Source organism: Kryptolebias marmoratus, linkage group LG5, assembly GCF_001649575.2.
Source record: "Kryptolebias marmoratus isolate JLee-2015 linkage group LG5, ASM164957v2, whole genome shotgun sequence".
Lineage (NCBI taxonomy): Eukaryota > Metazoa > Chordata > Actinopteri > Cyprinodontiformes > Rivulidae > Kryptolebias > Kryptolebias marmoratus.
The window spans coordinates 19,741,637-19,752,355 of record NC_051434.1 but is presented as its reverse complement, the minus strand read 5'-3'; the positions used below and the strand labels follow the sequence as shown (position 1 = coordinate 19,752,355).

Here is a 10,719-nt window from a genome sequence, read left to right as displayed (position 1 = left end):
GGGAGGGAGGGAGGGGTGGAGGGGGGTGGTGGGGTGGAAAACCCACACAGGCACAGAGAGTACATCTGTTTTTAGACTTGTTCTTTTTGAGGGCTTGTGATTTGCAGAAACAAACCAAAAGTGAAAGTAGTAGCAGAGAGCAGAAAAAGTCCATTCTGTCACAAACCAAGTGTACAAAATAACTTCTGTCCGCAGGGGCTGACGTGTCCTGGGGTCCTGTCAGGGCTGGTGGCTTCAAAGCTGAACTGAAAGCAAATCTCAAAGAACTGACATTTAATGAATGTTATTTAGTCAAACACATCCACACAACATTTCAGGGACCTTTTTTTCTGACCTAAAAGTTAAATAAACTGTTTTTTAGTGTTTTCGTCAATAATTTCCGATGTGGGTGATTTGTGGGACAGAGGTGCCGTCCTGGGTTCATGACGAGCGCTGTGCCACAGCCGGCCAAGAACACCACTACTGTCCAGTTGTTTATGACTGTCATGGCGACAAAACAACACACATAACGTTCGAATTGGGAACGTGGAACGATGAGAACCGATTACCCCCAGATCATTGTCACGACATCAGCACACAACACCGCAAATCAGCATAAAGACAGCAGGAGAGAGCTAACGCTGCTAACTGGATGCTAATTCGTAAACATCGTGAGCGCGCTTCAGAGTAGCGTTTATGAACTCTCACACCAGAGTAAACTAATCAACAGCAGGTTCAGACTATCAGACATGGATTGTTTATATTTTTTCCTCTGAATCACAAACTGATCTCAGGCTGTTGGCCTGTAAGCAGCTCAGAGTTTTTAATGACAGCGAGCGTTCACGTCACATCTGAAGTAAAACTTCCTGTTTCTCGTCTCCCTCTCTGTGGAGATGTCCTCCTCTACATTTGCCTTTCTTTTAACATTAAAAATAGTTAGGACTGTTGCTGGTCCTGTTTTTTGGCATGAAGCCCGTCCACCACAGTAACGAGGGTCGGAGCGGTGCTTCTCTTTGAAGTGATCCAAACCGGAGTTCTGATAGTAATTCCCACATCTGAGCTTATGGATCCAAATCTGAGGAAGGTTTTTATCTTTCGGGAAGCTCAAAAATGAAACTCCAATGGTATTTTCTGTCCAGTTCAAACAATTGATTCCAACACGCTGAACTATATTGTACTAGTATTCATCCACTCACTGATGAATGACTGAATGCTGTGAGACTCAGAGGTTGTCACACTTCCGGGTTGGTCATGGAAAAAGCCAAAAACACTCGAGTGGTTTCTTCAATGTTCAGAATTACCATAAAAAAATAGTATTTTTTATTTTTAATTTAAAATTGCTATGAAAACCATATTTTATGGCTATAATTTCACTGATGTTGGCTTCAAAACAGGTTTCAGTTCAGCTTTATTACATGTCTAACACATGATGTGAAAGTACATTTATAANGCCCCCATTGAAAGGCCTGTGTCTCTCTGTCTGTTATTGTTTTAACTCATAACCCACTGGGAAGGTTTTAACAAAACTCTCAGAAAGTAAACACTGGATGTAGATCTACAACTGAAAAACTTAAAAAGCACGAACGTGGCCATAACCCAATCAGTTCTACAGATACTGAGCTAAAGTCTGCTGTGGTAGTAGCTGAGAGTCATTCACACGTACTGTGATCGTGACATCGCATGAGGTGGCACAGAATGGTATTTTCAGCGGCTGCAACTCCGTCATTTCTCGACGCACAAACGTTTTAGTCTAAACTCTAGTCTATTCATTCTAGGAATGGTTGGCCTTTAATTCAACATGCGACAGCCTTTTTTACTGATATATCCTTTTTTTTTCAGGGGGATGGTTTTTCATGTGTGTGTTCTCAAAGGCAGCTTCGTATCAGAACCAGCCTCGGTCTCATGACCACACTTGCTAAATAAGCACAATGAGCTTCCTGTGGAGAATTACATCCTCCGCTGTTGGAGCAAACACATTGAGAATGGGGAAATCAAAGCCTGAAGGAAGTCAGCTCTGTGTGAATGTGTGTGTGTGTGTGTGTGTGTGTGTGTGTGTTCACGCAGCTGTCTAATGCACAACTCCCTCAGCCAGTGAGACGACTTGTGCTCCACTAACTCAGCCAATCGCTCAACTGTCAGGTGTGAGTCACGCAGGAAAGTATGGGTCGTGTTCCAGCAGGTTTTTTTTTTTATCATTTTCTACCAAAAGCACACTCAGTCTACCTCTTATCTCTAAGTTAAGCAGGCATATGCCCATGAAGTCTCTTTTAAATGCATGACACATGTTGTTTGTGCACATTGCTGTGACATTATGCTGAGTTTTATGCTTCAGGGCACAAATACTGTAGAAGAGGGCAGGGCCCAAATCCAGGTTAGCAAAACAAAAATCTTTAAGCTGTTACGGGAACTGCTATTTCTGTGTGATGCCAAAGGCTTTTTTGTTTGTTTCTGACAAAGGTTCGAGTTGATAAAAACTTTGATAAATCCACCGGCTCACAAAGTAAAGACATCGTTTAAATGAAAAAGATTACCATTTTTAATAAGATCGTTTTGAATTTTAGAGCAGCAACACATCTCAAAAAGTGAGGACAGGGGCAACAAAAGGCTGTCAAAGGAAGTGGTACGATCAAGAAACAGCTGGAGGAGCTTTTTGCAACTAATTCTGATAATTAGCGACAGGTCAGGAAGAGGACTGATCTCAGAGGTAAAGATGGGCAGAGGTTCAGCAGTCTGTGAAAAACTCTACAAATAGTGGAACAGTTTCAGAATCGCGGTTCTCAATGGAAATTTGGGAAGACTAAGTGTCTCATCATCTACATTTCATATTATCATCAACAGATTTCAAGAATCTGGAGAAATCTCTGAGCTCAAAGGACAAAAGCCTGCCTCTCTGATGGTATTGGGGTGCATTAGTATTGATGCCATGGGCAGACAAGACCTCCATTGGACAGGAATGGGACAACAGTCTCCTCAGTTCCTACATGTTTATAGAGTAATGATAAAAGAAGAGGAGAGGCTTCACAGAGGGACACATGGAGCTGGAACAACTTGGATTTATCAGAATTTTTCTTACCAGTTTCAGTTTTTTGGGGGGTGAATAAAAACACACCCCTCTGTTCAAATGAACAGTTCCGTGATGTAATGAAATGAAACCAATGATAAATAGTTTCCACACCTTTTCCACCTTCATTGTGACTAAAGCACGCACTGAAATAGATACTCGTTTAAAGCACCTTCTGCTGTAATTAGAGCCTCCGGCCTTCTGAGGAAGGAGTCTGTGAGAGGCCACACCTTTGTTTGCTCACTCTTCTCTCTCAAAGGGCTCTAAAGCTGTCAGATCTTAACGACACCTCTTGTGTCCAGATCTCTCTTCAGATCACCACACTGATCTAGACTCTGCCTACAACATTCCTAAACCTTTGTTGATTTGGATAGATGCTTGGGGTCATTGCTGTTTAGAAAAATGAAGTTCTCTATCAAAATATGACAGATTTTAATGAAATTTAAGTAATCATCTTTTCTCTTAAGAAACATTATTGTTTTATTTTATCTATTGCTCTTGTTTTATTTTTTAAATTAAAACAGTACAACTTGACATAACATTGTTTATCATTAGAATTTTTTTCCAAAAAATAATGCTCCTCCAGCTGTTTCTTTTTTTCTTACCGCATACTTTGATAGCCTTCCGTTGCCCCAGTCCCGAATGTTTTGAGATGTGCAAATTTAAAATCACCTTCTTTTGTTTTCCCATACAACCTTTTATATTCTCATCATGTTCCACTGTGAATAAAATATGGGTTCAAGAGATTTGCAAATCATTGCATTCTGGTTTTATTTACATTTTACACAACGTCCCAAGTTTTCCCGAGCTGAGGTCGCACCAAGGCTCCAGCCCGCTGCAGATCTTAGTCTTTGGTATGGTGAGTCGAAGCCATCTGTAGCGGTTCTGGAGGTCTGCCTCGTCGCTGGCCCTCCTTTTCCTGATCGCCGGCCCAGCTTTGCTTCTTGTTTGGCATTCTTGGGCCGTGAAGCAGAACCCAGCCCAGCGGCGGAGAGGCCAAACCACCACCACCACCCCACCGCCCCTCGTTACAGAGCGGCTCAAAGATAAACACTTTACTTATCTGCTGCTCTCGGCTGTCGGAGGACGTCAGCAAGGCAGAGCAGCGAACACACACACACACACACACACACACACACACACACACACACACACACGTACACACACACACACACACACACGTACACACACCCACATAAACAGAAATCATGTCAGGCTGCTGACTGCATGCTGAACGGCACGATTCAGTTTTGTTAAGCTCAGCTGGCTGTAGCAGCAATCTTGAATCGACTCCAAGGGTTAAACCTTTGTAGATGTACGTTTAATGATTTCTTTCTGCAAGTTTTATTAAAATTTATTCAGTGGTTCGTGACCTTTTTTTTTTTTTTGGTAACAGATGCGAGCTAAAGCACCACAGACATCTAAAACCTTTCGTTGTTACCTGCCATTCTGCCTTTCTTTTGTTTTGTCTTTAACCCTCCGCTGAGGTCAAAGGCCGCCCCGAGTGCAGAAGCAGGTGCAGGATGTGCAGTAAATAAATAACTTTCGATCACAAAACAGGCATTCCCTGAAGAATGCCGTCTTCCATTCTCTCAGCTACTACCGCACCAAGTTTAAGCTCGAGAAATGTAAAGGACAAAGGATTTTTTGGTACAGTCTTGGGGGGGGAGGTAATGAGTAACTAAATGCCAAAGCAGTCAGCAGTAACGTGAATCGTGACGGAACAAAAGGCTGAGAAACTGAGAAAAACAGGCACAAAACCAAAAAACAGACAGAAAACAAAATGCTAAATGCTAAATCGTGAAAGTAAAAGCAAGAGCGCACACACATTAAAAACATACAGCGTGGCACACCCTAATAATAGGTTATACCTGCTGAATGAACGTTTTGTGTTCCTACAAGATTCACATTTTAAACTGTGGATTTGAGCACCAAAGTCGTATACAGTAAACATAATTCAATGAGCAGTCAGTTCTGTGGGGAACTGTTAGGATTTTGATGCAGCTCAAAGGGAAGTTATTAGTTGTTGTTTTTTTTCTACCTGACTGCTGCTAAACTACTATGTTTTGGAATATTTTGTTGCAACAGGGCGGCACGGTGGAACAGTCACCTCCCAGGGAGAAGGTCACAGATTCACCTCCCAGCCTGGAGTTCACATGTTATTCCTGTGCACACGTGAGTTCATTCCAAATACTCTGGTTTCCTTCCACAGACCAGAAACATGCATGTTAGGTTAATTGGTAGCTCTAATTTGTCCCTAGGTGTGAGTGAGAGTGTGAATAGTTGATTGTCCCTACATGTCCCTGTGATGGACTGGAGACCTGTCCAGGCTGTCCCCTGCCTTTTGCCCAATGACCGCAGGAGATAGCCCACCCCCCGACACTAAAGGAGCTTAAGAAAATCCATCCATCCATCCATTTTCTTTACCCGCTTCTCCATTTTGGGTCGTGGGAATCTGGTGCCTGGTTAAGAAAATTGGTTGATGAAATAAAATTAGAAACATAACATTTTCTGTGAAAATACAGCGTGAATGCTGAGAGGTGAAGAAGCCGAAGCTGTTGTTAAAGCTAAAAAAGCAGAACACTAGCCAGAAGCTAAAATTAATAAAAGGCTAAGTAAAAGCAACTACTGCCCTTTTCCTTCTGAACACACGTGCACATGCAGCCTGGAACATAAAGGGAACTTTGGTGAGTTTATATATTTTAATTTACACAACAATGAAACTGTAGAGTAGTTTTATTGTGAAACAAACAAAAAATAGGAAAACAGAAAACTTGAATCTGCATAACAAGTTGGACGGGTGCTGCTTGTGTTCAACAATCTTTAAATCAGACCAGAGCTTCTCAGTTGGACTGAGGTCTGGGTTTTAATTGGACCATTCCAGGACCTTTACCTGGTTCTTCTTCACCGAGTGGAGTGTTTAGAGTCATCGTCCTGCTGGAAGGTGGACCTCCGTCCCAGTCTCAGATCTCTGGAAGACTCCAACTAATTTCCATCAAGAATTTCTTAGTATTTTGTTCCATCCATCTTTCCTTTAACTCCGGCCAGTTTCCCAGTCCCTGCTGATGAAAATCATCCCCACAGCTTGATGCTGCCACCACCATGCTTCACTGTAGGAACGGTGTCCTCACCATGATGAGTGATGGTAAGACTTGCCTCAGACATGGTGTTTCCTTGATGGCCTAAAAGTTCAGTTTTAATCTCATCTGACCACAGCACCTTCTTCCTCACGTGTGAGGCGTCTCCAATGTGTCCTCAGGGAAATTCAAAATGGTTTCCCTTTTTATTTCCTTCCTCTCTTCCATGAAGCCCAGCTCTGAGCAGCCTATATTGGTCTTAAGGACAGATCTTGTCTCTGCAGAAGAGCTGCTCCATCAGGGTTATTTTTGGTCTCCTAGGTGTTTCTGATTAAAGCCCCTCCTGTCCCGGTCCGCTCTGGGAGTTTTGGCAGGTTGGCTGAAGTGGCATCTTCTTTCCATTTCCTGGTCTTAGATTTAATGAAACTCTGAGGGATGTTCAGAGTTTAAAAGCTTTTTTATATCCTAAACCCTGATTTGTACTTTTCCACAACTTTGTCTTTGACCTGTGTGGAGAGTTCCTTGCTCTTCATGACAGCCCTTAGTACTCAGAGGGGTGGATTTTTAGGATTACCAGAACAGGTGGCTGTATGCTAAGAGACACCTGAGTGGCTGTGTGGCTCCTGAAGGTAATGGTTTGGACTTCGAAGCAAAAGGAGGTGAATACATATGCATGAACCAGCTCTTTGGTTTATATTTTTTTAGAAACATGTATTTTGGACTAAATTGAGAATCAATCAAACCAGTGTCTCAGCAGAGTGGCAAAGAAAAAAACAACAGACATTGAGGACATTTAACATTTTTTTATTCATAAAAAAAACAACAAAATCGGACCCATAGGGTTTCATACAAAAATAGTTTCTGTACTGAGAATACGTTGCAAACATTTATACAAATCAGTCATCCACAGTTATTCTCTCATAGCCCTGAAAGTACAGAAATGGAAGAACCACCACGGCGTGGATCTCACAACGAGCTGTTGTCTCCGACAACTTGAACTTAGGTCAAATGTTTGCGCTCCTAAAAAAAAAAGAAGGTGCTTTTGCGTGAAATCTGAGCATGATGCTGATGCTGCATAAATTAGTTTTTGGCACTTACAGTGTGACAAACCATGACAGCCAACACTCGAGCTGACAAATGGAGGAAAAAAAAAAAAAAAAAATCAACCATGGGGGGTTTTTAGCAACTTTCTTTGAGTTTCTCGTCACTTTCCACGTGACAAACATTCAAACAAACTCGTCAGCAGTAGTAGTAGAGCAAATACGCAATCAAAAAGTGCTGCAAAACAGGAAAAAAATCACTTTTTTAAAAAAAAACAAAAACAATGCTATATATGGAAATATGATCGACGTGGGCAATTTGTCCGGAAAACAAATTCCTTCCAAACACAGCAAACTTAACCAAAAAAAAAAAACACTGACAGCTCCTTTTGCAGGCTGGAATGATTTGTGGTAACAAGCTGCAGCGGGTCGGGGTCCAACTCAAACCTTACTTGGCCCCCAGTGTCCTCAAAACCAAACCAAAAACCAGACCCCCGACAGTCACTGTGGGGGACAGCCCCAACCAGAAATGTAACATCGCCACCGTGTGTGGCTCTGGATCAGCATAGATGAAGAAGCATAGGAATAGGCAAGTGTATTTCTGTTCAGTTCCACCGTCCTGGCTGTAAGTCTCCATCCAACATCGCATCTCCTCTGGAGTTTGGAGCTCCTGTTAGGTTCCTCAGAAGAACAGTCTTAAGACCTGGACCTCAGCTCCAGGGTTCCCACTGACGGACTTTCAGCACACGGGCAGCATGCGCGTGTTGGCGTTGCTGTTCCCGTCAGTCTGGAGAAGACAAAACAGATTTTTTTTTAAGATTAAAATCAGCAAATATAACTTCCTTTGCTTAAAAGTCGCAGCTGAGCGAGAGAACCGGTGTGAGACGCGCCTACCTCGGTGTACGCCGGAGGCTGCGGGAACTGGAAGCTCGGGGCTTCCATGAAGATGGGGCTGTCATCGCATTCGATGTCGTCCAGCAGGGGCGTGAGGGGCTGATCCAGGCGGACGTCTTTGGTGATGTCGCAGTAGCTGGGAGGGTCGGAGGGCATCCGCAGCGACACCCAGCTCTGGGAGGCGGTGCTGACCGAGCCCTCGCGGCTGCTCACGCCGCTGCTCACGCTGCTGCTGCGGCTGCCGATGCCGGAGGTCCCGATGACCAGAGGCAGCTCCAGGATCAGCTTCTCGCTGCCAGGGATGTGCACGTAAATCTGGAAAGAGGGAGCCGCGGGTTAGACGGCGCCGTCTCCAGGGAAACGGCCTCAGCAGCCACTGAAGCGCTGTGGACTCACCATCAGCGCGTACTCCACCCGGATCATGTTGCAGCCCAGCATGGACGGTTTGATCTTTGGCACCCTGATGGTCTTCCCCTGCCAGGCGTCGCACATGCCCGAGATGATGTGGTTCCCGCGCACCGACGACAGCTTCTGCCGGAAGACCTTCGTGCGACCGTTGGCCTGGTACGACTGCTTGGCAATAATGGCTGCCTTGGGGATCACAATGCGGGAGCAGGTGTTCTCGAACTTGGCGTTGATGCAGATGTCCTCGCCCTCACAGAAGCCACGCCGGTCGATTTTTGCGTTCAGCGACACCTGGCCGTCGGGGATGAACATGCAGGTGACCTTCTTCTCCTTCGTGCCGCCTGTGGGAGTCTGACGGGAGGAGCGGGAGTCAGCTCAGCTGCACACTTAATGTCACGCCACCATAATTACAAAGTCGTGTGTTTGTGTGGGTCAACATGATAACGGTACAGTTATGTAAATATCACCCTTTCCCAGCATCCTCTTCTGTCACACCCATTACCCTCCTCTCCTCCACACTACGACAAATCTTATCTTGTAATCCGAAAACCCCAATTCCTGCTAGTCATACCACGGTGCACTCGACTAAAAGGCCTAGCATTCTCTGAATGGATGCCCCGTCACCCACTGTCCTTCATGCCAGCGCTGGACTAAAAGTCACTCAATGCTGAGAAGCGACAGAGTTAAAGCTCGTTTCAGTTGGACCCTTGAAAAATGATGTCACGCGTGATCTCATCACTGCAAGATGTCACGTGCAGATCGCGGTGTCGCGAAGGACTCTCAGCTTCCACGCATCGAAATTTAGCAGAATAGCTGCAAAACTGGCCAAGTTTTAGCCACTTCTGACCGACTCTTAGCCACTTCTGCACTAACTGAGGTCAGCTGGCACCCTGAATTGGCCTGGCTCTGCCAGTTAACCGGTCATTACGCAATCATTGAAGACGTGATAACTGCAAACAATGGCAGACTTTTAAACCCCAGAATGTGTGTGTGCATGCGATCTGCCCAAAGATGCTTCTCGCCCCTCAACATGAGATGACCCGACTGCCCGGCCTGTCCTGTGGCAGGAGGTCAGACTCACCAGCAGGTCGGGTGTGTTCACGTCCAGAGGCTCCTCCACCTCGAAGTACTTCTTGGACTCCATGGTGGGCTGCTGCAGCCTCTCCAACATGGCCTTCACGTAGTACTGGACATAGCCAAACTTCCCCTTGTAGGAGGACACCAGCTGGCTGCAAGGCACACGGGATGGGAGCATGAACACAACACATACACTGATAGGAGTTGTACAAACACTTAATAATAAAAGGAGCTCAATCTCTGATTTACCCCTGCTGAGGAAGGTCAAAGCCAAAAGTGTACTCGTATTTGTTGCCAGGTCTCAACACAACTGAGCCATCCGTGTCTGGGAGGGAAAAGGAGTTGTCAGTGACTTGTTTACAGGTTTCCATCACCGTGAGGGCACAGGTGTGTGCGCTCGCGCCTACCTGTGGGCTGCTCGCTCAGGCTCAGGACCTCCTCGTGCCGCAGGTACTCGGCCTCCTGTCGGCACCGCTGCTTGCCCTTGGCATACTCCACCTTGGCGCAGCCCAGAGCCAGGATCTTGACGGCGGACACACGCACCATCTCGTTCACCTCCACCTCCACGCGGCCGCACACCCTGTCCCCGCCGCAGTAAAACGACTTGCACTGGTCCGACAGGACAACTTGGAAAGTTTTCACCTTTTTCGTCATGGCCACCATGATTCCTCTTTGTCTCAACAGACAGCGCTGTGGACGTCGAATTAAACCACCAGGAAAAAACACACACACACACACACACGAAACACGCTCCGGCTGTGTCTACTTCCCTTTAGCTGTAAACAATGGAGGACTAGTTTTATATGACGAGCGGGCCATGCACAGCCGGAGTGAACAGCGCATGCACAGCGCTCCCATTGGCTGAGGACCTTTGTTTGCCTCGGCTCCGGCCAATCAGCGCGCAGAACCGACGCGTGGACACCGCGTGTCTGTGAGGGCTTTGAGCATGCTCCGCAGATGCTGGCAGGGGAAGTTGGAGGCAGAGGGAGATGCTCTCGTTTATAGTAAACACCTCGGAAAACCTGGGATTGTATGATTCATTACAGCGTCACCTTCCGTGGTACCGATACCGAGATACTGGCGCCACTACAGCTGAGTTGGAAAGAAGCAACTATTTAAATGTTTTCCTAACTTTACTGGTTAGGAAATACTTTATAGCTTGGCTTTGAATGGAAAATAAACAGTA

The 10,719-nt window shown here is 45.6% G+C and overlaps 1 protein-coding gene across 1 annotated transcript; it reads right to left on the bottom strand.

The window, feature by feature from the left end:
* Positions 1-6,956: 6,956 nt before the first annotated feature.
* txnipa (thioredoxin interacting protein a) lies at positions 6,957-10,322 on the bottom strand. Its single transcript, XM_017430714.3, has 6 exons — positions 9,941-10,322; positions 9,783-9,858; positions 9,538-9,685; positions 8,448-8,807; positions 8,052-8,366; positions 6,957-7,944 (listed from the first exon to the last, which is right to left on the bottom strand). Exons 1-6 carry the CDS (start codon positions 10,194-10,196, stop codon positions 7,897-7,899), a joined length of 1,203 nt encoding a protein of 400 aa, XP_017286203.1. The 5' UTR covers positions 10,197-10,322; the 3' UTR covers positions 6,957-7,896.
* Positions 10,323-10,719: the final 397 nt, after the last annotated feature.

Excerpts from the sequence above, each read along its gene's own strand:
- txnipa (XM_017430714.3), bottom strand. The coding sequence starts at position 10,196 with ATGGTGGCCATGACGAAAAAGGTGAAAACTTTCCAAGTTGTCCTGTCG. Across the intron at positions 9,859-9,940 it reads CCTGAGCGAGCAGCCCACAG|ACACGGATGGCTCAGTTGTG; the intron begins GTAGGCGCGAGC and ends TTTCCCTCCCAG. Across the intron at positions 8,808-9,537 it reads TGAACACACCCGACCTGCTG|ACTCCCACAGGCGGCACGAA; the intron begins GTGAGTCTGACC and ends TCCTCCCGTCAG.